At 47.3% G+C, this 26,905-nt stretch overlaps 1 protein-coding gene across 1 annotated transcript in view; it reads left to right on the top strand.

Annotated features, from left to right (window-relative positions):
• The window catches only part of LOC147718088 (GTPase IMAP family member 2-like), a 70,129-nt gene extending 43,456 nt beyond the window's left edge, over positions 1-26,673 (top strand). The window contains exon 3 of the mRNA XM_086919255.1: positions 25,603-26,673. Coding sequence (XP_086775381.1) covers positions 25,603-26,288 — 686 coding nt within the window. The 3' untranslated portion in view covers positions 26,289-26,673. The remainder of the gene's footprint in view (positions 1-25,602) is intronic.
• Positions 26,674-26,905: the final 232 nt, after the last annotated feature.

Genomic DNA, 26,905 nt, shown 5'->3' with positions numbered 1-26,905 from the left:
GACCATCAGGAGGACTGTGTATTTGGGTGGCAGTGCATCTGGGGGTGTACAGTGAAGATAGTTGACACACACAGCCCAGACATCCTCTGTATTCTCCTTACTCTTAAGGATGCCTCGGTGGTGGCCGTGATTAACATTTACTTACACCCGATTCCACTCAAGCTAGGATTATCAACTTTAGAGGCTCTGGAGGCATTACTCTCATCCTTTCCTTCCTCTTACAACACGGTGAAAGGTGCAGATTTCAATTGTCACTTTGAGCCACTCTGGGGGATTCACCAGGCAACGACGAGGAGGATGAGATTTGGTCAATCTCTGAATGCCCCATGTACCCAGTAAAGTGATTATCGCCACTGGTCCTTGCAATCAATAATTTGGTTGTATCTAATTCTCTTAGAGCATGCAATAGTAGACTGTTACCAGATATACCTGGTGCTCACACTTTTAATAGTCCATATAGAAGCACCACAATTGATTATATCGTGGTTAATGTGGAATTCTGGGTAAAAGTAAAAACATTTACGGTAATCCCCAGGGTTGAGAGCGACCACAATCTTTTAACATTGGAATTGGTCACCCACCTAGGGGCAGACAATATACAGACTGCAGTGGAATTTTCACATAATGAGAATGACCTGCAAACGGTGGGAGGCATACGAATTCACTGGGCGAAGGTGGCATTAGCCCCGGACTCGCTAGTGGAAATCTACAACCATGTAGCTTGGGCCCTATTAGTGGCTGGCGACATGACAGGGTCTAACTTAGATCCATCAAGTCTTCTGGCTCTCCAGCACACTCATAATGAGCTCCTCACTGCACTGGTAGATTACTTCTATACCACTAAGCCTGGTAGGTCTGGGGTCCGGAAGAATGAACACCAGTGGTTTAATAAAAATTGCAGGGCGGCAAAAATTATCCTGGTAAAAGAGGTAAAAACTGGATCACCCAGACGGATTAGGAAGGCAAGACAAAACTATAAAATTCTAATTACAGAGGCTAAATCTGAATCGGAGGCGGACAGATGGGACAAGGTGAGCAGGGCCCTCACTGCCCGGGACTACAGATCCTTCTGGAATTTGGTCCAGGGGGGATCGGTGGCAGAGATGTCAGCCATACTTCCCAACCTTTGTGAATATGTGGCTTGCCCATTTCAAGCCCTTATACTCACTTGGCCCCTTAGACCACTCTGTTGTGGCACAGGAATCATTAAGACCATTGACTACTGTGCCCTTGAGGGGTACGGCTCAAGACAACTATCCCTGCACACTGCTGGAAGTTAATGCAGCGCATAAAAACCTGGTTACAGGGAAAGCTCCAGGCCTGGACAGAATCCCTGGTGACCTTTATCGGTCCGAACAAAGGGTCTGGGCGCCTTACATCTGTGTTCTGTTTAATGCAATTATGCAGGGTTTGGATATCCCTACGACATGGTTGGGCGCTGAAATTATCCCCATCTATAAAAAGGCTTCCACCCTTGACCCTGCAAAATACCGGCCCATCAGTTTGATCGACGTATTACAGAAGCTCTTCGCTCGAGTCCTACTGTCCAGGTTGCAGAACTGGATGGATGACCATCACATCCTCACCTCCCTGCAGGCAGGATTTAGGGCGGGGGTATCTATGATCGACCAACTGTTCAGGCTCCAGCTTGTATACTGGAGGACTGTTGTTTTAGGGGCGGGTAGTTTGTTCCTAATTTTTGTGGACCTCAGGTCCGCATTTGACCTAGTCAACAGGGACAAGCTTTGGGCTCTGCTTCTGGAGTTGGGTGCCCCGACTTATTTGTGCGACCTCTTAAGGTGCATGCACGAGGGTAACTATGCCAGGGTCAGGTTTGGAAAAGGTGGGGAGCTGTCTGCCCCATTCCCTGTTGATAGAGGTGTGAGACAGGGGTGCGTTCTAGCCCCTACGCTCTTTTCCCTATATCTTAATGGGTTGATCTAGTGGGTGCTGGCAACTTGGACACCCCCAGCCTAGCAGGGCAAAAAACACGGGCCCTAATGTTCGCTGATGATACCCACTTATTGTCTAAAACATTTGGGGGTATCCAGAAAACATTGTAGGCTTTTTGTGGCTTCTGTAGGATGAGGGATCTGGAGATTAACGTCTCCAAAACCAAATTTATGGTGTATAACTGTAAAAAAACAAATTGTCCCCACCCCCACATGGATGGACTGCCGTTGGACCGAGTGTCCACATTTGACTATCTGGGGGTCACCCTTAATGATAAAATGGACTGGTCCTCACACGTAGCTAAGGCCAATTTGAAATGGTCTCAATCATCGGGTGGCATTTTAAAAGTTTTCAACAAAACGTCTCAGAAGCTAGTGGGGCCGCCGGTTGAAATATACAAAGTGCAGGCGTGAGGGGGTGCGATTTACGGAGCGAACCTTTGGGGGCATGTCAGCACCCCTTCGCTCTCCCTCACAGAGAACAGCTTCATTAGACGCATTTTGCGACTACCCAGGAGTACCCCCCTAACCCCCTTAAGGTTCGATCTTGTCTTAGTCCCTATACAGGAAATTGTTTTGAATCGTCCACTCCTGTATTGGAGACGACACTGGTCCACTCTGTAACTAGAGAGCTTCAGAGAGGACCTGCGTGATCTCCTGTCTAGAAGTGGTGCGGGAAAGATCCCATGGTTGAGCCACATTAAACACCTTACGCTAGCACTCGGAATGGGGGATCTGTGATCATCCCCTGAGGTGGCCTGCCCCCAGATCTCTAAAAAATCCTTGAGTCTGGCTCTAAATCAACATCGCCTTGCTAGCGTGCTTACAAATTCTGCCATGGGTAGGCTGACGGAGCATTTTCTTGATTTTAAGCCTCTACCCGGATTTGAGAAATTCCTGGACGATATCCAGCCTCCACTGGCTAAGAAATTATATATCCAATTTAGGCATGGATCACTGCCCCTTTGGGGCCTCACGTATAAGTGGGCTGTGACCTCACAATTAGTGAGTACTTGCTCCCGGTGCGGGTCGCAGAGGAGACTGATCAGCACGTTCTGCTCTTCTGCCCCTCGTACCATGGGGCAAGGGCCAAATGGATAGCCCAGTATTGTAGGTCCAGGGGTCTCAGAGACTTTAGGGAGGTGCTGAGAATCTTAAGCATGGACACTTCGGGCCTGGCTGTGTTCGCAACATCAATGTTGCTTTTATCTATGTGGTACATTAGGTGTGCAATTTTAAAGGGAAGCTCAAAAAACACCCCCCAATAGCTAAGGGATCTCCTTCTGTTTATGGTGGGGGTATTTTCCTTTTGGAAAACTGTGCGGGGCCTTACCAACTCTTTCTATGTCTGTCATTATGACATGGGTATGTGGTCTTATATTGCCTTCGTTCATTCTCTTGTATATTTTATGATATAGCTTTTATTGTGAACCTTTTTACTGTTTTAACTTGTATCTTTTAAAACCAGCTTATGAATTTGTAACTTGTCTTTTTATGGTTTTTAACCGAAAATAAACGCTTTTGACTTGGTTGAGTTTAAGGTGGTTTTGGGATAGCCAGCGTTGAATTTCTTTTAGAGTGTTCCTGAGTCTGAGGATGTCATCAGGGGAGGAGGTTTCTAGATAGAACTGGGTGTCATCGGCATATAGGTGGAAGGGGATCTTTGCCTTTTAAAGAATGGTTGTGAGGTGTTCCATGTATATGTTGAACAGTTGAGGTGAGAGCACTGAGCCTTGGGGTGCACCTCTGCTGACATGGTGGAGGTCGGAGGTAAAGTTCTTGATTTTCATCTTTTGCGAGCGGTTCTGGAGGAAAGAGATGAACCATCGGAGGACCTTATCATCGGCCCCTGCCCTTTCTTTAATGGCCTTGATGAGACGTTGGCCGTCTACTGTGTCAAAGGCTGCCGACAAGTCGAGGAGACTGAGAAGGCAGCATTGGCCATAGTCAAGTGACTGGTGTATGTCGTCTGTGGTGTTGAGGATCGCCATTTCGGTGCTGAACCCTTTTCTGAATCCCGATTGGTGGGAGTCAAGAAGGTTGATGTTGTCCATCTGTTGAGTTAGCTGTGAGAGGACGCATTTCTCCAGGATTTTTGATAGGAGGGGGAGATTGTAGATGGGTCTAAAGTTGTTCAGGTGCTTGCAATCAAGGCCTTGTTTTTTTAGTAGTGGTGTGACTTGGCCAACCTTGAGGCAATCAGGTATAGTGCCGGATTGGAGGGAGCTGTTGATGATTCTGCACCAGAAGGGAGCTATGGCGAGTTTGAGCTTTTTAGTCAGTTGAGTAGGTATAGGGTCTAGGAGGTGAGAGGGGGGTTTGGAGGTTGAGATTAGCTTGATAATCTCGGTTTCGGTGATGTGGGCAAAGGCCTTCCATGTAGTTGCGTTGTGAGGACATGCGCATTCTGTAGTATCTATGGGAAGGCTTTCGCTGTCGGGATTGTTGCTGGTGTCTAGCGAGTGTTCGATCTTTGTGATCTTTTCTTCGAAGAAGCTGGCAAAATTTTCGCAGAGTTCCTTGGAGGCCTGGGAGAAGGTTGTTGTGGGCTTAGTGGTTTGTTGCTTGATGATTTTAGAGAGTTCATTAGGCCTGTTTTTTGCATTGTCCGGGGCGGAGAAGAAAAAGTTGTTTTTTTCATTGTGGATGTGTTTTTTGTAGCTTCTCCGCGCTGCTTTGAGTTGTTCGAGAGTGCTAGCGGAGGGGTTGTTTCTCCAGAGACTATCTGTGGCTCTAAGTTGTCTCCTTTCGGTGTTGATGTCCGTGTTGAACCAGGATCTGGATGGAATGTTCCTGGGTTGGGAATAGTAATTGGTGTAACTGCTTTTGAAGTAATGCTGGAATGGGGCGCCTCTCCCTCTACCTTGACTAATAGTGAAACCGGACGCTTGTTCACTAAAACAATACAGAATGGCGTGTTTTTCTGCCGCATTTAGAACATTCATGCCTATATTTACATAGATTCTTCTGGCAGACACCCCTTTTAAAATTCCAGCAGGGTCCTGTAGCGAAAGCTGATGATTTAGCCCAAATGCCCAACCCTCACGGGGTGGATCTGTTAAGAAAGAGCCAGGGAGCATTAGCATGCCCATTAGTGGTACGCAATGTAGGGGGAGGCCTCTGGGTTTAAATCCATTGCACCCATAATTTGTTATCCACTTCATCCCAAGGTTTCTCTGGAACCTGCACCAGATAGGCTCTGAACTCTTTGTTGTCATGTAGCCAGGCAAAACCTCCAAATTCTACCTGAGCCTTTTCTAATTGTATCCAAGTATTTGAAAATTGAAACTGGATGATCTGGAAACTTTTCACAGTTAACAATTGCAAAAATAAGCAATGCTGAGCTCCAGGAATCAATATTAGTGGGAACCCTGGGCCTTTTCGCTAGCTCCCAAGCCTCCTCCCTAGAACCTTCCTTGGATTGGATCTCCCTATGCAGTAACTTGAAAACATCCACAAATTCCCCATTGCAAATGACTTTAGTATGCTTATTCAGATGCCGAACCAAAGGACATGGACAGCCTCATGTAGGGAAGTTGTTTTAAACTTGTGGTTTTGTTCTTACCATCTTTCTCTCCTTGAGAATTAGTGTCAGATGCCAACATTTTGTCTTGAACTGTATCGAGTTTAGGAGAAACTACATTCTGCAACATTGAAGGAGACGCACAATGGCAACAAACCTTAGCCTCAGCAACTCCATCTGCTTACGTTTACAAACATTTAACTTAGGATGACTATCAAGGATTAGCTCACCTGTGGAAAGGGCTTTTACAGCGTTGAATGCTTTTCATGTTGGTGCTGTCAGATGACCTGAAAAAACGCTCCAGCTCCTTCCAACTCCTTTCAGATACTTTAATCTGCAAAATATTAGCTCAGGAAATCTTGTTAGTTATCCCCCCTAGTTTGGAGAGAAAAAGGCTGTTAGACAAGTCATCCTTGCTAGCAAGCTTACCTTCTTTCAAATCAGATAACTCATTGTCACTATTATTGTAAAGCCCCCTGACGAACACCACTGCAGGATGGTTGAGCTCCATCACCCACACCACCATCAAATTGTCTCCAGTTTACCGCTTTTTTTAACTGAGAAAGTTTGTGGTTGGGTAATGAAATTTGGGAAAATCACTTCAGAATTTTTTGCATGGTTGCGACGAGGTGAACAGGAAGCTTGAAACCTGCTCAACGGCGGTTCGCTGCACCTGATGCCCTTTTGCAGCCTCGAAATAATGTTGGCCTGCTAGTCGCCATTACTTGTAGACATTGGGGGGCTACGTAATTTGGCCGAGCAACGCAGAGCTACCCCTATCCTCAGTATCAATCCACACCCACCTACCCATCCTAAGAGGTCCGCTACCTGCCCTGACAGAAAAAGCATCTACTCCACCAACGTCATAGGCTGAAGAACTAGCTTTGGTCATCAGATTTACAGCAAGCCCAAACCGTTTAGATCAGATTTTACCACAGAATGACTACTTGGACAAACCTTTTATGAAACTCAAGTCGATAAAGCTGCACTATTTAATGATAAATTGCTAGTATCAGAAGAAATGACAGGTGAAAGGAGCCTCTAACAAGAACCAGAAACCCCAGCTTTAGCCAATAAAATGTAGTTCCAAAAATAGGAATGTCAAGTCTGGTTGCCAAAGAGGAAGCACAATCATCCTAGACATCACCAAAACTGTTTAAATGTAATTCTCCACTAGCTGGCGCTAACACCTCATTGTCATCCAAAACAACTCCTTCAGAAATTCTAGATATCCCTTTAAGGGAGGCTGGTTTTCTAACACACTTGCCCCTGACTAAGTGTGTGCAAGCCCGCCCCCTCTCGTTCTCCACAACAGAGGAAGCTGGCTGCTGGACCGAAGTAAGAGGGAGAGTTTCCTTTGAAACTTTATTCCTGGCATTATTTTTTTTTTTTTTTTCTTTTTTTTTTTGGAAAACCTTTATTTATAGGAAAAAGTACACCGCTATTCAGCCATACATCCCGGAGGCCAGGCAGCATTAAGGCAATAGGATAGGTCCTGTACCATATCGGAAGCAGGAGCAATCAGGTTTAATTTTTAAATAACATCAAAGCTGAAACAAGTAAACCATAAGATAAGAGGGCCCAGAAGGCCAAGAAAAAGAAGTGTGCAAGAGGCACAGGAGAAAAAGAAGGGAAGAGAGGGTAGGCTGAGGACAATACAGATTCAGCGGACTTGCGTGGCGGCAGGAGGTCGGGTGCTGCACACCCAAGGTAACACACTGACAATGACAACAATGAGGCATGTGGGAAGTAGTACCGCAGGATAAACAATCTGGAGCCACAGGTAGGGGGCACTACGGGGAAAGCTGGATCTCGGGATCAAGTTCAACAGGGGGGTCGCAAATATCACCTCTATAAGTGTTCCAGGCACCCCAAACAGATCTCCACATTTTAGGTTTACCCCTGGCTACATACACCGTCTTTTCACGCAGCATGCACCAGTCCATATTAGTTTCCCATAGGCTGAGCGAGGGAGGAGCAGGCACACCCCATTTCTGGGCGATGTCTCTCTTAGCCACCATATTGCCCAGGGTGACCCAGCGGGTCTGTGCGACATTGTAGTCGGTCGGGCCCCAGATGTTAAGGAGGCATCTCCGGGCCTCTGCCGGCAGGGCCACACCAGTCACTTCTTCCATAACCTCATGCACACGTTTCCAATAACGGGCCACATCCGGACACTCCCATATGATGTGCAGGAAGGTCCCAAGCATACCACACCCCCGCCGGCACATGCCGTCCATAGAAAGCCCCATACGTAGAAGTCTCGGGCCGGTGACATACACTCTGTGCAGTATCTTCAGCTGCACCAGGCGGAGCCGTGCAGATATGGCCACCTCCCTGGGGGAGGAGATCGCCGATTGCCACTCCTCGTCATCCACCTCTATACCGTCATGCACCCACAGCTCTCTCAGTCGCACCAGCAAGTCCACTCGTACATTAATAAGTTTTTTATACGTTAGGGAGATAGCGCTGTCCGGCATATGGCCGTCCAGCACCCGATCCTCCAGGGGGGATGATTCAGGGATAGGCTCCCCTTCCACTACATAGGGAGAGAGGGCATGACTAAGCTGGGCGTGTCGGAAGTATTCCGTCGCCGCCAGTTGGTGTTCAGACTGCAGCACTTCAAATGACTTGACCCGTCCCCTGGCCACCATGTCCCCCACCTTGGAAATCCCAATGGTGTCCCACCTGTCGAAGCCCTTAGTATGCCACAGCTTCCCCAGTATATCCGAATCAAACAGCGGGGTGGCCATAGTAACCTTATTATGCCAGCCCAGAGTTTTAGTAATTGTGCGCCATATACGCACCATCGTCATAGTGGGACCTGTCAGCTTCCGATCCAGAGATCCGGAGTACAACGCTCTATAGTAATTCCCATCTCCCACTAGCCACCGATCCATAGCATAGCCCGGGTTGACCGCCGGGCCGTAGAGGCCATGATTGATTGCCGCCAGCTGGGACGCCCAATAGTAGCGCCTTATGTCAGGTAGGGCAATGCCCCCGTCATAACTTGGTATAGTCAACTTAGCCAACGAGATTCTCGGCCTACCATCCCACAGCAACGCCCGCTGCAGTGATTCGATATCAGTAAAGTATTTCGCCGGTACGGGATCCTGTGTATTCTGCAGGGCATATAAGAAGCGAGGCAGCGCCATCATCTTAAAAAGCGCAGCTCTACCCATCAGGGAGATCGGCAACTTCTTCCAGCCTTCGACGTCCCGGCGCAATCGCTCCAACGGCGGGAGGAGGTTGTGCGAGTACCGGGCTCGGGAGTCCCGCGACACGTAGATGCCCAAGTACCGAAAGCCCTGCTGGGCCACCTGAATTGAGCACCCACGGGGGAGGCGCGGCGTGTCTCCGGACAGTACGTACAACGAGGATTTAGACCAATTGATCGCCAGGCCCGAATGGGTCCCGAAGGTCCGCAAGAGTTCAAAGGCCATTATGAGCGAGTGGCATGGAGAGGAGAGGTACAGAAGGATGTCGTCCGCATAGAGCGATATCCGGTCCTCGAAACCCGGGGACCACGGTATCCCAGAGATATCGGGGTGCGTTCTAATCCAGGCCGCCAGTGGCTCAAGTGCTAAGGCAAATAGGAGCGGGGAAAGCGGGCAACCCTGCCTAGTGCCCCTGTGCAGCGCAAAGGAGGCAGACAACCGACCATTGACCGTCACATTGGCCATTGGAGCGGAGTACAGCAGCCGGACCCAGCCGATGAAAGCGGGGCCAAACCCCAACTTGGCCAGAACTGCCCACAGGTAGTTCCACTCCAACGAGTCAAATGCCATAGTGGCGTCGAGGGAGGCGAGGACAGCGGGTTCTCGGAGCAGATGGACACGCGCCATTACTGCGTGAAGCCGTCTCAGATTGAGCGCCGTATTCCGATGCGGGATGAAACCGGACTGGTCCGGGTGCACCAGGTCCGAGATCACTCCCAACAACCGATTAGCCAATAGTTTGGCCAGAATTTTGGGTTCGGCGTTTAAGAGGGAGATGGGTCGGTAGGATCGACAAAGATCGCGAGGCTTCCCCTCCTTATGTATCACCACAATGGTGGCCAGCCGCTGGTCGGGGGGGAGTTCTCCCACCTCGCGGGCCTCAAGGAACATGTTTAACAGAGGTGTCGCAAGTGCGTCGGCCCTGAGTTTGTAGAGCTCAACCGGGATGCCGTTTGGCCCCGGCGCTTTGCCCGAGCGTAATGATTTAATAGCCAAGGCCGTCTCATCCACCGTTAGGTCCCTGTCCATATCGTCGCGCTCGAGGTCCGAGAGGCAGGGAAGCTCAATGTCCTCCAAGAAGGATGCCGACGCAGACTCCGGGAGGGGGTCCGCCGAGGCGTAAACCTCCCCAAAGTAGTCCGCGAAGGACCCAACTATAGCCGCCGGGTCCGTGAGGGACAGGCCCTCCGCACTGGTCAGCACCGGGACCACCCGAGACGCGAGTTCCCTTCTATCTAGCCACGCCAGGAGCTTGCCAGCCTTGTCACCCGCGTCATAAATTCTGCCTTGCTGTTCCCTGCTCAGGGCTTTCGCCGCGTCAGTGGCGGTCGCCCGAAGCTCAGACTGCTTGAGGGAGAGAGCGTGGAGTAGCTCGGGAGACGGGCCCAGCTCCAGCTGGGAGTTTAATGCAGCAATGTCAGATTCCAATCGAACTACGTCTTCGTCCCGCCGCCGGCGGACCTCCGCAATCAGGGAGAAGGCCTCGCCGCGAAGCACAGTTTTGAAGGCCTCCCAAAGGGAAACAGACGAGGCAACCGATCCTGTATTCTCGACGAAGTACCGATCCATAGCTTTAGCCAGGAGCGACCTGGTCTTCGGGTCGCGAAAATACCAAGGGTTGATGGGAGCCACCCGCGAGGACACGGGGGTTCGAAAGTCAAAGGAGACCCAAACCGGGGAGTGATCCGAAATGCCCCTAGCCAGGAGACGCGCAGTGGGCACGGACTGCGCCTGGGCAGCCGGAGTGAGGACGTAATCCAGTCTAGAAAGGCTACCATGGGCGCCGGAGAGGAACGTGTACTGTCTCTGGGAGGGGTGCAACAGACGCCAGCAGTCAACCATCCCCATGGAATCTAAGAAGTCAGACAGCCAGGACTGGGAAGGACGCAGATCTCTGGATGGGAAGCGGTCCAGGTCCCCGGAAATGACAGAATTAAAGTCACCACCCACAAGCAGCAGCCCCTCAGGGAGACCCAAAATGGCGCCAGCTAGATCCCTGAAAGTAGTCTCTTGTAGCCCCGGGGGAACATAAACCGAAACTAAAACTAGCGTGCGGCCCTCCCATTTGCCCACCACAGCAACATATCTGCCCCTCTCATCCGCAAGCACCGACTCCACCTCCAGCGGGAGGGACATGCGCACCATGATGCCCACCCCTCGTGATCCCGAAGAGAACCCTGAGTGTGCCACCATCTTGAAACCACGTCTGGTCAGAGCTTTACAAGTGTGCCCCACTAGGTGGGTCTCTTGCAGGAAAACCACATCTGGTGAACAACGTTTGAGCATTTGCAACACCACACCCCTTTTAATACGGTCCCCCAACCCGTTTACATTCCAGCTTAACAAGTTAAGAGTTCTACCCCCCATCATCAGGGACGTTCCGCCCCCTTCCCCCCACCCATGCCCGCAATGGCGCCCACAGCAGTAACATAGCAGCGCAATAAGACCTCAGCCAGGACAAAGAATAAGACAAGAAAAGAAGTAGAAAAAACACACCCCAACTACCCACCACCCTGCACCCCTGCATAAGACTAAAATCCACCCCAACTAGCAGTGTGCCTGTCGCCCCTTAACTAACCTACAAAAAGCCCACAGAGGAGAAAGGAGACATCCTATCACCCCCCGTCATCCCCCATATTATTGACAAAACGAGTCAAACCATAGCAGCAGTGTCTGAAGTGAAAGTCCCATACGGCTACCCAGCTCACAGAACGTCAAACAACAAATATTCATTCCTGCGCTTCCGCGCCCCGGGTGGAATCCTCCGTCTGGTCAGCCAGTTCGCGTCGTTCCTGTGGCAGGGTATCCAGCCAGTGCCCCACCTCGTCTGGATAGTCAAAAAACAAAGTCCGGTGGTCCCGCTCGATGCGGAGCTTGGCAGGGTAGAGCATGGAGTATCGCAGGCCCATTTCTCTCAGTCTTCGTTTCACCCCGGTAAAGCTCTGACGCTGTTTTTGCACCGCCTGGGTGAAATCCGGAAAAAAGTTCACGTCTGAGTTCTGGAATCGCAAAGGACCCGCGGCTCTCGACGCCTGCAGGATAGCGTCTCTGTCCCTGAAGTTAAAGAGCCGTGCGATGATGGGGCGAGGGAAAGTGCCAGACTTGGGTGGTCTCCCCGGTATCCTGTGTGCCCGTTCCACCGAGAAGAACTTACTCAGGCCCCCCGGCGCTAAGTTCTTAAGCACCAGCTCCTCCACGAAAAGTTCAGCCGAGTCCTCCTCGGCCTTCTCCGGTACCCCAGTAATACGGACGTTCTGGCGCCGCGCACGGCCTTCAAACACATCAGTGACCAGGCTAGTCGTCTTGAGATCCAACGACTTCACCCGGTCATTGGTTTTCCCGAGGTCCGTCCTGATGAGGTTCATATCGATCTTCAGGGAGTCGACCTTACTGGACAGTTCCTCCCGGAGTGCGTGCATCTCCGTCTGCACTCCCGTGATCGCACCCAGAACGTCCCGAAGCGTTATGGCAGAATCGTCCGGTGATCCATCCCGTTTCGAGTCAGTAGTGCAGCCCACCTGCACCGGCGAGCTCCTTGACTGGGAAAAGCGTTCCGGGATAGTAGACTGGGACTGGGACGGTTTTTTGGTGACCCGCTGGGATTTGCCTCTGTCCAGGTCTCCTTTGCCCGCCATGTTGGTACCTCGGGCCAGACGGCCAGCAGGGGTAAGGATCCTCTTGGTAGGCGCGCCACACACACGATGATAAAACCAGGGTCCGGTACGTTGGCCGAGTAGCGGGGCATGCAGATATCAGAGTTGCTCCCCGGTGGAACTAAGCTCAGACAAAGAGGCGCCCGTACGGAAGCACCGCTGTACCCCTCAATGATGTGCAATGACACGGGAGGAGCCTCCGGGCTTCGTCGAGCTAACTAAGTCCAGGAAAGTCCGATTTTCATTCCGAAAGCGGGCGCCGCATCAGGACCCACTCAGCAGTCGGTTCCCACCATCGTGGGACAGGATAGATAGCAGGATTATTGCGGAGGACCGGGAGGTCTTCGGAGCTCCGAGCTCACGCGGCCATCTTGATCGCCGGCGAAGCTCCTCCCTATTCCTGGCATTATTAACTTTTTCCAGGCACTACTTTAAGGCCGGACTTCCATATTGGGCATTGGGTGTTTCCAGGGGGAGGATGGAAGGCCGGTTCTGTTACTCGTAGGACAGTTTTACAGTGCTGCACTGTCGGCCCCCAGTAACAAAATCAGCATACCGGCATAACTAATACAGCAACCACTTTTGTTTTCATCCTCCCTTCGTTTTTAAAGCAGTAGCTGCAGAGTACTTTGTATATCAAGCATAATACACTTGTCACGATATCTCTAGAGATTAATTTATCTGCTGGGGTTTTGTCTATTTGTAGTTTTAACTCATCTATATGGTAGTTCAGAGGGCTATTATGTCTGCTGCAAGAATGTGTACCATGCAGATCACATAAATGTATGTTAAGTGCATAGCTCTGTGGGTTACTGCTTTTGTCACATAATATCCTTTTGTTCCTGTACAGTTCATATATTACAATAGTAATCTAGCTCAGTGAGCTATAAACTGCCATCAAAAAGAGCTGCATGCAAACTACATGGTACATGTTAGAAAGTTAAGTTATTTCCAGTCTTTCATTATCCTAATGTTGATAAAAAAGGGTTTCTTTGGGTAGAAGTAAAGTCTTATTAGCACATGTAACCCTAACCACTGTGTTACGTTTTGAATCCCAAGTTTGTGCTTCTCCAGCTCAAGTACCCTTAAGAAATGCCTACACATCATAGTGCCCTTGGTCTTATGTAACATTTTCTATACACTGACTTACACATATATTATTCATTGTCTCTATGTGTGTTTGATGTAAAGTGCTCCGACACCATAATCTGGTAAGAAGCTATAAAACAAATGAAAATACATGAAAGAGGGGCTTTGGAGAGAAGAGGGTCGCCCCTCTCAAGCTTATCCGAACTAAGCGCCCCCACGACGCACATCGCTGGTTCTCTGACAGCCTTAAATCTTTAAAACTTGGTCTCCGCCAAACGGAGCGTCGCTGGCGTAGAAGCTATGATCCCTTAGAGAAACCACCTTTTTTGAAATTACTGGGAGAATATAAACAAGCAATTTCAGCCGCCAAAACCACCTACTTCTCCGTCAAAATCCTCAACTCCGCGCAAAAATCCAAAGACATTTTCGCCATTGTAGAAGAACTCTCACATCCGGATAGGGTGACCATCAAACCCCTTCCATCCCAAGCACTTTGCGATTCCCTCAACTGCTTCTTCATAGAAAAAATTAGCAAAATCAAAAATAGTATTTCCTCCACACCCTCTACTACACCCCTCACTGAGGCTGCTCCCTCCACTAACCCTCACTCTCTGACCCAGTTCCCCCCCTTATCAGAAGACGTTTTCATCTCCTTGCTTAACAAAGTTTCCTCTGGCTCCCCCACAGATTGCTCCCCCCCCGCGATTCTCCGGGCTGCTTTCTCAGCCTGCCCCACTCTTCCACTGTCCCTCCTGAGCAGCTCCCTTCTGCTCGGTGAGGTCCCTTGCCAGTTTAAGAACGCGGAGGTAGTACCCATTTTAAAGAAACCCACTGCCGACCCTACGGTTATGGGCAACTTCCGTCCCATTTCCCTTCTTCCCTACCTAAGCAAAGTACTTGAGACGTATGTAACTAGTATCCTTAGTTCTTTCATTGAGGACTCCAACTTCTTGGACCCCCAGCAGGCTGGGTTTAGACCCGCCCACTCAACTGAGGCGGTCATTCTCTCTGTAATGGAGGAACTCCGTAGAGGCGCCGATTCTAACACTCATCAAGCCTTGATTCTCTTGGATCTATCGGCGGCCTTTGACACGGTCGACCACACCACCTTGGTCGACCGTGTCAAAGAGGCTGGTATCGGAGGGATGGCCCTTGATTGGGTCCGTTCATTCCTGACGAACCGCCACCAATCTGTCCGACTCTCCCACTTTACGGCTGACAGGATGAAACTCACCTGCGGTGTGCCACAGGGTTCGTCCCTGTCCCCACTTCTTTTTAATTTGTACCTCACCCCCCTGAACCGCTCCCTCCGGGGAAGGAATGTCGCTGCATTTAACTATGCAGATGACATTCAGCTCATTTTCAATCTTGACTCCTCGCAGGATGCGGCCCAGGACCTCCAGTCTACCCTCTGTCATATCAGCAATTGGATGGGCACTCACCATCTCAAACTCAACCCCGACAAGACGTAGCTTGTTCTTGTCAGAGGCCCATTCAACCCCTGGAACTCCACCTTCTGGCCCCCTGCCCTTGGCCCCTCCCCTCGCCCTGCTGACAAGGTAAAAAGCTTGGGGGTCTATATTTCACATGATCTTTCCATGCAACACCAGGTCAGTGCTACAGTGTCTTCCTGCTTCCACCAGCTCAGAAAAATTCGTAAAATAGCTCATTTTCTGACCACCGAAGCTCTCACCCTGACGTTGCTGGCATTAGTCATCTCTCGGATTGACTATGCCAACGCTTTGTACGCAGGTATCCCACAATACCAAATCAAAAGATTACAGCTGATACAGAATCAGGCAGCCTTCCTGATTTACCATCAACCAAAACACCATCACGTCCGTCCTCTACTCAAAGCCCTCCACTGGCTTCCTGTATCAGAGCGCTGTAAATTCAAAATAGGCTGTTTGACCCATAAATCCCTGGCCGGCATCGGCCCCTCCTTCATCTCGTCTCTTCTGCACCCGTACGTCCCTTCTAGACCCCTCCGTTCTTCCCACCATGCTCTCCTTCAGATGCCCAGGTTTAGGCGCAAAAAGCATGGAGGCCTCAGATTCTCTTTTTTGGCCCCTTCACTCTGGAATTCTCTCCCACTGGAACTTAGACTTTCCTCCTCTCACCCTCACTTCAGGTCGCTCCTAAAAACCCACCTTTTCCGCAGTGCTTACACATAAGCTCCCTCTCCCTCCCTCCTCTGTCTCTTTATGATTTAGTGAACAGCGCCAAGAAACCGTCCGGTGTATGTTGCGCTCTACAAATTTTTTTTTACATTACATTACATTGGAGGGTGATAGTGAAGGAACCATTGAAGGGCCCCATTAAATATTGTCCTAGCCTAGTGCATTGTAAGCTTTTCATTTGCTATGCTTTAAAAGCTAATATGATTGAATGTATATTGAAAAGTGTGATGTAGAATGCACCATTTTGCCATTACCCCCCGAATTTTCTTGGGGGAGAAACCCTCCAAACCCTACTTGTGGCCAGGCTCTCTCGCTACACATCCTTTGGGGGCTGGTCTGACTAAATGTGCCAGGGTTGCTTTGGGTTCCCAGTCCGGACCTGCTATGAACACGGCCGGATTTGGAAGGGGGGCAATTGAGCGATGCGCACGTGCCCAATGGTCGCCTGTGGGCTGTTTTTAGGGCCTCTGTAAACCAGCCCAGGAGACTTAGCCTGCCAGACCACTGTAATGTGTGCCAGAATCACATGCACCCCCATGCCTCGTGTAACTTTCCCTGCCAAACCTGTGTCATCCCCCACTTGACCATGAGCCATCCGGCGGCATCACAGGGACGGTGTACACAGCGAATCTGTACTCGCGCTGAGGTTATGGAACGTAGCATGGCTTCACATCAAGGTTGTGTTTGGGAAGCTTGATTCGATACAATACAGTTCTGATATGAACAAAAGGATCCTGCAATAACATTAATGACTGTTCAGGCTAAGATTATATGGTAGATCGACTGGATAAGGATACATGAGTAGCATTTTAATAATCGCATACAGATACTGGAACTGAGATACATGATCACACCATAAAAGCCTTGAGAAAGCCCGAAGGGGGCGAAACGCGCATCGGCTGTGGACCATAAAGTTGGCAAAATAAAGGCTTGAATTTTCTACACGTTCTGGTTCTGTGGAATTGACTTTTGATCAAGGATATGGACTATTGGTGAAACGCTAAAATAGCAAAGGGATCAAAGAGACTATTTTGGAAGTGCACTGGTGTGTTATTCATATTTAAAATAAATGTAGGCAGATTTGCGGATCTACCATGAATCCCACTGAAAATTTAAAAAACAAATGCTTTTTTTTTGGCCTTCTGTATCCCTGTGGGACCCCCTGCCCCTAAGCAGGCCTATGGGTCAAGGTGTTTCTACCCTGCCCCTTTTTTTAATTTTATTTTAAAAAATGTTGCTTGAGACTCGGTTCCACCGAGTAACAAGATGGCTTTAACACTTCCTGGTTTGAAGTGTTGGCAGCAAATCAGATCTCAGGCATGAGATCTGGAGGGTTCGTGGATACACCGCAGCCACAATTGTGCATCTGTGAAATCTTAAAATTTCTCTACAGAATGGATTTACACACAAAAAGAGTGCTTTCTGGACCAAGAGCTACCTTCCTGCCAAATGTGGTGTAATTCCGTTCAGCAGTTCAAACTGTAGCCCGTCAAAAGTTTCCTATAAAAATTAACATGGAGAAAAAGTGTTTTATTTTTTAGGAACCCTCTTTCTCTCAGCCCCTCTTGACGGATCACCCTGAACTTTACAAGACAGCAACTGACGTGACTGACCCATTACTTTTCAAACTTTCGTGAAGATTCAACAAAAGGTACCAAAGTATTTGACAAATCAAAAATCGCTCTTCCTATGGAAAAAAGGTCCTAACTATAACTACCCAGGCCCTCGTCACCAGCCGACTGGACTACGGCAACTCCCTCAACGCCGGAACCACCGCAAAACTCCAGAAAAGACTCCAGCGCATTCAGAACGCCTCAGCACGACTCATCCTGGACATCCCCAGACACAGCCACATCTCCGCACACCTGAGAAACCTGCACTGGCTTCCTGTCAACGAGAGAATCACGTTCCGACTCCTCACCCACGCACACAAAGCTCTCCACAACCAAGGCCCAAGATACCTCAACCACCGCCTGAACTTCTACACTCCTTCCTGCCAGCTTCGATCGACCAGCCACGCCCTCACCGCCGTCCCCCGCATCCGAAGAGCCACAACGGGAGAAAGATCCTTCTCCTACCTGGCCTCCAAGACGTGGAACTCCCTCCCCACCCACCTTCGACTGACCTAAGACCACCTCGCCTTCAGGAAGCAACTCAAGACCTGGCTATTCAAGCAGTAGCGGACCCCCCTACCCCAAGCGCCTTGAGACCCTCCGGGTGAGAAGCGGGCTATACAAATGCTTGATTGATTGATTGATTGAACTACCTACTGGCAACATTAAATAAATGACCCAAGTAATTAAAACAGACATTCACATTATAATTTATAAAAATGCAAAAAACAATACATTATAATCAAAACTATAAAGTTAAAACTATAAACATATAGTGGAAATAAAATATATTTAGCCAATTTTAGCAGATGTACTGGAGTCTGGGAATAATATTCCCACTCATTTTTAGACAAAGTGTAGAACTTCTGTAGGCCTAAATATATTATTACCACTCCAAACAGTACAACATTAGGGAAAGAGTTGGACTTCGAAAAAGTAATATTTACTATTCCTGCTCCAGACTGTGCAGCACAGGTAAAGAGTTGAACTTGGGAGGTATATGATTTATTATTCCCACTCTAGGCTGTGCAGTAGTCGGGAAAGTGTTGGACTTCAGAAGGGTTACATTTACCATTTCCAGTTTATGCACCAGCAGCCAAGGAATAGCACATTGGAGGGGTCATAATTACTATTCCTTCTCCAGGCTGAGTGACAGTAGGGAAATCATTGGACTTCAGAGGGCTTAAATGTACTATTCCCACTCATGTCTGTGCAATAGTAGGGAAAGCGTTGGACTTCGGAGGATTCAAAGGGGTAGGGTTTACTAATTCCACTCCAGTCTGTGCTACAATAGGTAAAGCGTTGGGCTTCAGAGGGGTTACATTTACTAATTCCACTCCAGTCTGTGCAACAGTATGGAAAGCATTGCACTTCATAGAGGTTGCATTTACTCTACCCAATCCAGGTGGTGCAACAGTAGGGTAAGTGTTGGACTTCAGAGGGGTTACATTTACTATTCCCACTCTACTCTGTGCAGATGCAGGGAAAGTGCTGGACTTGGGAGAGCTAATATTTACTATTTTTACTGCAGTCTAATCAACGGTAGAGAAAGTGCTGAACTTTGGAAAGTTAAGATTTACAAATCCCCACTCAAGTCTGTGCAACACTAGGCAAAGTATTGGACTTTGGAGGGAGTTACATTTACTCTTTACACTAAGCAACAGTAGGTAAACTGCTTCACTTAAAACACATTACATATTTGAAAACCATATTAATTTAGAAAACATCTACAACTCTTAATATAAACAATATTAGTTAACATAAAATACGTATGCATATTAACAATTTACAATATTCATAAACAATTTAATAATTAAGTATTTTCAATTTTCAATTACAAAATAATGGTTATTTCATTATTACCTAATGAACTAATTAACTCTCCACCCCAAGCTCCAACAAACATAGCAACCCACAACAAAATAAATGACTAAATAATAAGTGTAATACAATTAAAAAAACTAATAACTGTTTACACACAAAATCAACAACGCTAAAAACTCAACAGCCCACACCTGATATACATCTAAAATATATATTTTCAACATAATTAATACATTAAATATTTATTTATACCTTAATAATGTATTTTTTTAAATTATTATTTAATTAACTTCCCAACCTATGCCCCTACACAACTAGCAACATGCAACTAAATGATGTAATGTGCAGTATTACTTAATGCACATAATTAATAATCAATTTAATAATTAATAATGTATAAAAATTGAATTGTTAAACTATTGTCACCTAATTGATTTCCCACCCATATACCTACAAACGTAGCAACTCACGCCTATTGTATAAGTAAATTAAGCCACTGTTACATTTTATACACAATTAATATCAATCACGAATCTACATATTATTCCCTTGCGTGCGGGGCGTATTCCCCGCCTGTGCTGACTCCGCCTTGCGTGGGCGGAGTCATGATGGAACGGTTCCGTCATCAGCACAGCTCAACCGACGCTGATGACGGAACCGTTCTGTCATCAGCAGGCAAGGGGTTAATGATTAATTAATTACTAATAAATATTTACTTAATTAACATCTCACCCTATCCCCTTAAAACACCAACAACCCGTACAACACTACAAATTACTATTAGCAATTAAATTAAAAATTCTTACTCAAAGAAAATTGAAACTATACGTAGAACAATTAACAATTATACAAACAATAGTATCACATACAATTAATATATAAACTAGAACACATTGAAGAAATTAAAAACTATATTCTTTACAGCTATTTTATAGAAAACTATAATTAAAAAAAAAAAAATTCCTAACAAGGATATTACTTTTCCCAAAAAACAATATTCTTGGCAACGATATTTATGTATCACAATATTTTTGTATCAAAATATTTACACCTTGATATGTTGTCCACCTGCCTGTTTTGCCCACTGTAATCTTGCACATATTTTTTATTTTATGCATGTTTTGCCTGCTTATGGAGCGACACTGTAGGTGTGAAATGCTTATGATGACAAGCCAATGATAAAGGTTAAATTGCTCATTGATTATAATGAAAATTTACAATAAAGAAGTAATGCTAGCATATTGATTGTTGAAAGCATATGTTTAAGTCAATAGGAATTTAATGGTAGATTGTTATAATTCTGTACTAAAGCCTACGCATAGGATGTTTTGTTTCATGGAACCTCAGACTTTACAGTAGTAGTCAATTATATTGTTGCTGGTTATCCCCTCTAAGAAACTGGGCGTATAGAATATTTGTACTGTCATTGTCAGGCCCTCCTAGGAGAGGGACTGTTTTATTTTGCCAACTGCAGTCTGTGTACTATGTTTTTTGATGGGGAAACAGCCTTTGTAACGAAGTTTTAAAAACGACTGACTTGAACAACGAATCCTGAACAACGACACATCCATAACCACGACATTCTTAACTACGACTTACTCGAACAACAACTTCCCTTAACCACGAAAAAAAAGACATTGTGACTGGCCAGTAGATGGCACTGTTGTAATTAAAATGTAAATGTAAATGTATTTGAGCTTATATAGCGCACAGCTACCCACAAAGGGTTTCCCGGCGCTTGCTTAGGGAACCCGTCCTGGTATTCCCCTGTGAGATAACCCCGGCAGGGTATCCACAAGGTGAAAGCCAGGCATCCCGCCGCGAGGGGCCGTTGTGGAGATTAAGCAAGCTATTGCCCAGAGTCGCAGAGTGTGAACCCGTGAGTCGAGAAGGCACCGGAGCGAGAATTATCGAGTCCGTGGAATTTTTGAGCCCAAGACCCGCCGAGGCGGGGAATTGAACCCTGGTCCAGGGCCGATCTCAGCTTCCAGGTCTGCCGCCTCTAACCCCTGAGCCACAAAATGACAAGTCAGTTAATGTATTGCACGTTGATTGATTATATTTGATGTAATGTATATGATGTATAGGGATTTATAACAGCATATTAATATTTTGATGTATGAATTGTTAAGTCATGCTGAAAGCGAAAAATAAAATTATACTACAAGATCCCAAGCATTTATAATTGTGTTTGCTGTCTGACTGAATTTTAAAAGATAAATGCATTTTTTACAGAAAAAAAAAAAAATTTGCTTTCAGTCCCATTTGTTGTCTCATCCCGGCCAAATTCGTTGGGGGCACTAAATGAATTTGTCCATACCATGCTACTAATTTAAATGTAACAGACTAAGGCTGCTGTTCTCTTTAGTTTTAAAGACGTATGAATGGGAAAGTGTTATCTGCTCGCATGCAGTTCTATCCTGCCTCAGGACGGACAGGGAGCCTACCGGCCGGCCACATACTCCCGCTCACAGCACCCGGGGCCTGGAAGCATGTCATTTGCAAAGCGCAGAATGCTTCAATACATTTAAAATGTGTATATGATAAATATCCGAGTGGGCTTACTCGGAAGAAACTGGGCTGACTGATGCATTCCACTATGCAGCTGCAACACATAGCAAAATATGAACTAGGAGAGAAGGTTAAAAAATACATTTTTAAAGGAGCACATCCACTCTTGAAAAGGACGTTTAAGGAGGGAAAATAAAATCAATAGCACCATCTATTGGCCAGTCACGAGGTGTTTTATTTCGTGGTTGAGGAACTCATGGTGAAAAATTTAGTTGTTTGGCTATACTCGTTGTTTAGCCTTCGTGGTTTAGGAATTCGTGGTTTAATCAGTAGTTGTTCAATCATACATCCGTCTGTATTAAAGCCATAAGATAGGTATTTTTTTTACATAAAATGTTAAAATTACCTTTGTATGGAAGGATTTTGGAGTTGTATATGACCTCCAAAAAACCCTCGAGGAGAAGATTTACTTTGTGATATTTTTTGCAAGAATCTGGTAATAAAAAATAATTAAATAATACATACATCCTTTCTCCTAAATATGTAAGCATATAGATACCTAGAGACCCTTTTGGTCCACTTTATTCTCCAACTGGTCTGTTTGTGAGTCATTTATAATCTTCTTCCATCCATGATAGCAAACAGCATGAGGTAATGTTTCAGTCCACACCAGTCATTTGCTATGTTTACCTTGGAATTATGGTATATAAAGTGCTCATTTCATTTCTTTGCTTCTCATCTTTTTGTTTGACTGTTTCTAAAGATTATACGGCAGCTACCAGGCAGCGCGAATAGGTTGCTTGCTTGCCCCTCATTTCTCTGTGGTGCAGCACATTCCACTTGACTACTTACTCCTCAGAGCTGGCGAACCGGGTTCAAGTCTCGGCAGGGGTGCTCACCATCCAATGATTCTGAGAAAATCACTTAATCTCCCAGTGCCTAACAAAAATGAATGTGTCTATCTGGAAGCAATTGGTGCTCATGTAAAGCTCTGTGATACCTTTAAGTCTACTTCGCACTATTCAAAACTCCCAAAAATAAAAATAAAAATCCAGGCGATCATAATGGAATGCTATTGTCCATAGGGTATCGTTGTTTTACCATTCCAAGATGGCCAACAGTTGGTACTAAATATGGCAGCCATGCATGTATTTTAAAGCAATGATAGGACTATTTCAACTACCTTTGAAAGAAAGGCACCCACTGCTCTGTCTACATTAGTTATTGCAAACATATGTCCCTGTAGGAACTGGGGTCACCAGTTCCCCAGGGGTAGCATGACATGAGCAGGTAGGCACCCGAAAGCTTAGGTGTTTAGTGACTACACAGCACGCGCATCCACTGAGACAATAAATGCACACACAATGACTGAGACCACACCAGAATGCTAGATTCAAATCAATAAGTTATTTATGTAGGATTGGCATCAGGGTGATTAAAAATTCACAGGAGTATAACTTATTAGCTTCTCTTAAAACACATGGGCTGCATCACTCAGTAATAATAACCAAAATGAATTAATATTAAATATTAGATAGCTGTAGGCATTTCAATAAATACTGCATTAGTCAGAAGTACGCATTTCATCTGGGAAAGGTAAACATTTCAGTAAAGATCATGCAACATCCCATTCTAAGTGAACAGGCCTCTCATTAGGTAGGAATGGACTTTCATTAAATGTAGACCAGTTACTTAGCAGAAGTAAAAGTTTCAGTGGTCAGGCCAACCATGTATAGAGCCTAATGAACCTTTAACTTTACCCCAGGACAGTAGGTCAGAATCAGCAGTCCAGGGCCTATACTAAACAGGCATAAACATTTCATTAAGCATAAATGTCATCTCAGCACATAGGGATAACCCTTTTTGTAGGTAAAAGTACGAACCCTGAGGCTGGCAGAACAGTTCATTCAGCATAGGAAAACCACTTCATAAGCTTGGGGAAAACATTTCATTAACTGGGCTATTTTAGACCGGCAACAGTCTTCCCCCAGGGGAGGGGCGAACTCAGAGCCTCCTCGGGGCCTTCCTCCCTCCTCCCCGGGGGTTTACCTGAAGTCTCTGGTCCTCTTCAGCCCTTTGCGGAGTTCCTCTTGGGCTGGCGGAAGCTGGGGGGGGGGCTCTCGCTCAGAGGTGAGCCCCGCGCTAAGGTTTCGCCGGTCCCAGGCCTCTTGACTGCTCCGTGGGCCCAGGGACCAGCGAGGTCGCGGTGCAGTAGAGGCGCGACAGCCTCAACCATTGATAGGGCAGCGGACGCTGGTGCCGGGCACAGGAGACACTTAGAGACTCGCTTCCCGGGAGGCTCGGTCACGGCCCAATCAGGACGCGGCATTGGCGGGGGTGGCCCCCGTCACGTGATGTGGGTGAAGGGCCTCCAGGCCTAGTGCAGCCCAGCTGAAGTATGTGTCGGCCTACCTCAGGCTCCGGGGGCCGCCACAGGGATTCTCTACTCTTGGGCCGGACGGCGGCGGTGATATCGACAGCGGCGGCCCTCTCCTGCTACCGGGGGCCGCCACAGGGATCTCCACACTCCGGGTCGGGCGTGGCCCTCAGTGACGCTGCGGTGGCCCTCTCCTGCTACCGGGGGCCGCCGAGGGGGCATACATCAGCGCTTCGGGTCCCGCGCTTTACAGGGAATGTGGCGGTGAGTACTTCTAGGAGCGCTGCGAAGTCGCAGCGGCACTCCGGGGGCACCGTACTTATCCCGCACCACAGGTACAGCGCTGGGAGCCGGGACAGGCAGGAGGACGCTTGATGCACAATTACAGTGCTTCTCAGGTGGCATACAAGGAAGCGCTTGACAGTAAGAAGTCCACAGCGCTACTCAGGGGCATAGCAATTCAGGCAGTTCAGTCAGGGGGTGTTAGGCAGGACAGCATGGGGGCGCAGGTGCAGCACAGTTCAGTACCTGACTGATCCCCAGTAGTCCTGACTGGCGCAGGGGAGTTTCTTCTTGACGCTTGTTGGTTCTGGCGCCCTTTGGTTGAAGTAGAGTCTTGGTTTCTTGAGGGGGGGGTGAGTTGAAGGCTTTCCTCAGCAGGTCACTTCAGGTGGTCCCTGGGTTCCCCTCCCGCCGGGCCAGATCAGTGGGCTAGTTCAGGGTGCCTCACTCTACTTGGAAGGCAGCACCTAAGCCCTGTCACTCCCAGTGGCATAGATCCCTGACTAGGCCTTACCGCCTAAATCTCCTGCGTGGGTCCCCCAGGTCAGTGATGCCCCAACTGACTGGAAAGTTTCCCTCCCTTTCCTTATATAGCGACAGTTGGCGGTTGGCAGTGGCAGTTGGTGTTACCTCCCCTGTTCTAGAAGGTTCCAGGAGCTTCCCTCATTCTAGCTATGGACAGGCTGGCAGGCTGGTATCGCAACATTGTTTAAGGGTTCCGGCCAGCTCCTGGCTACTAGAGTGCGTCTACAAAGACCGCGCTGCAGTAGTAGTGGTCAGTGGCAGCCATCTTAGGGGAAGAGAGCGCCTGCATCTTAACATTGGGAAACAATGGGAAGGTGCCCAGAGACCCAAGGCCAACAAAAAGTAGGTGGGAAAAATGAGGCGAAGGTGAAAAAAAATAGGGAAAGAGCACCCTAGGGCTGACAGGTCTAATAGTCCCCATGTTTACAAGACAGCATTTTTTACCTTTTGTTTTTACTTTTTCTTGCAATGTTTTTGAGTTTCTTTGTAGGCCTGTCAGGGGGTTCAGTGACAAAGTACATATATGATGACTTGATGAGTGTCTACATTTATCAGTGACACAAAAGACACTTTCATTCATAAGCCAAAATATTTTGGATTTTATTTTTAAAGGCTTGTTGTGGTCTGTGACTGGAAGAAAAACACAGATTAATGAAAGTATGTTTTTAGATTATAAATCTGGTTTATATCAGCTTTGAAACTTGAGAACAAATGTTTGATCATTTCCTATAAAAACTTTCTCAATAGTTTTCTTTTATTTATTATGCCATTTATCATGCAGTACATCTCCCCTCCATGTATTTTACAAAGTGTATCTTCTTGGATTTAACACACTCTTACCTTTTCCATCCACAGATGGTTCAAACAGAGGGAGAGAGGAGCTGAAGTTACTTCTTATTGGCAGTGCTGGAGCTGGGAAGAGCGCCACCGGGAACAGCATCCTGGGGAGGAAGGAGTTTGAGTCCAGAGCATCAGCAGTGTCAGTGACCAGACAGTGGCAGAGAGGGGAAGGAGTGTGGGGGGACAGGCCTCTGGTGGTGGTGGACACTCCAGACTTCTTTTCTCTCATGTTCTCTGCTCAGGAGCTCTCCTCAGAGATAAAGAGTTATTCAGAGCTCTCCTCCCCAGGCCGACACGCCCTCCTCCTCCTGCTCCAGGCCGGACGGTTCACCATGGAGGAGCGGGAGTCCGTGCAGAGGATCCAGCGCCTCTTCGGGAAGGAGGCGCTACAGTTCACGGTGATCGTGTTTTCAAGGAAAGAGGACCTGGAGGGTGAAACTATAGAAACTTTTGTCTGTAAATCTGAGAAGGAGCTTAAAGAGCTGGTCAAGAGCTGTGGGTGGAGGGTCTGTGCCTTCAACAACCGAGCGACAGGATCAGAGAGGGAGGAGCAGGTGGGGCGACTCATGCAGGTGATAGACAAAATGATGGAAAGGAATGAACCGCCTCAGAGGCAATGGTTTTTAAATATGTTATGGCAAGCTCCAAGGCAGCTGATTAACTGGATTATACTTTCAATACATCAAGGGATGGCCCAATAATTGCTGCACCTAATACCTCTTTGTAACCAGTTTATGGCCACAGCCCTTTTTGTGTCAGAACATCTGCAATGTATCTGTGACTAAAGATAAGACTTTGAAAATGTTTGGATTCGGATTTCGTTGATGATATTTTATGAATATGCTCTTAAGGCTATATTTTCTTCAATCAATAGGTATTGTGTTATGTGATTCTGTCTAAGGTGTGGGTGCATCCTACACCCCCAAAACCTTAAATGAACTAATCATCATCATCAATATTTTGTTTGATTATTAAAAACCTTTACAATATTTGAATGGATAAAAACAGAAAGGAGAAGAGAGAGAGTTAAGATGAAAATAAAATGACATGTATTCTTAACAATAAAAAGTAAAAATGTTCTGCCCCAAAAGGACCTCTCTGGACATGTTTCTTTTGTTAAAACACAGTCAAAAGAGGGGAGGGCAAGTTCTTCCCTACCGGGTCACGTTGAGGCTCCACCGGAAGTCATCGAATTGATAGTCTACAGTGTTTCTGGATGTTTCAGACTGAAGCTGGCGACAGCATGAGAGCACAGTGTGTGTATCCGGGGCGAGATTTTCGCTAAATGGCGTTTCTACCACCAAGTTCTTCTTTCCCT

The sequence above is a fragment of the Lissotriton vulgaris genome, chromosome 4_2 (assembly GCF_964263255.1).
Source record: "Lissotriton vulgaris chromosome 4_2, aLisVul1.2, whole genome shotgun sequence".
Lineage (NCBI taxonomy): Eukaryota > Metazoa > Chordata > Amphibia > Caudata > Salamandridae > Lissotriton > Lissotriton vulgaris.
This window is presented reverse-complemented; position numbering and strand designations above follow the sequence as displayed.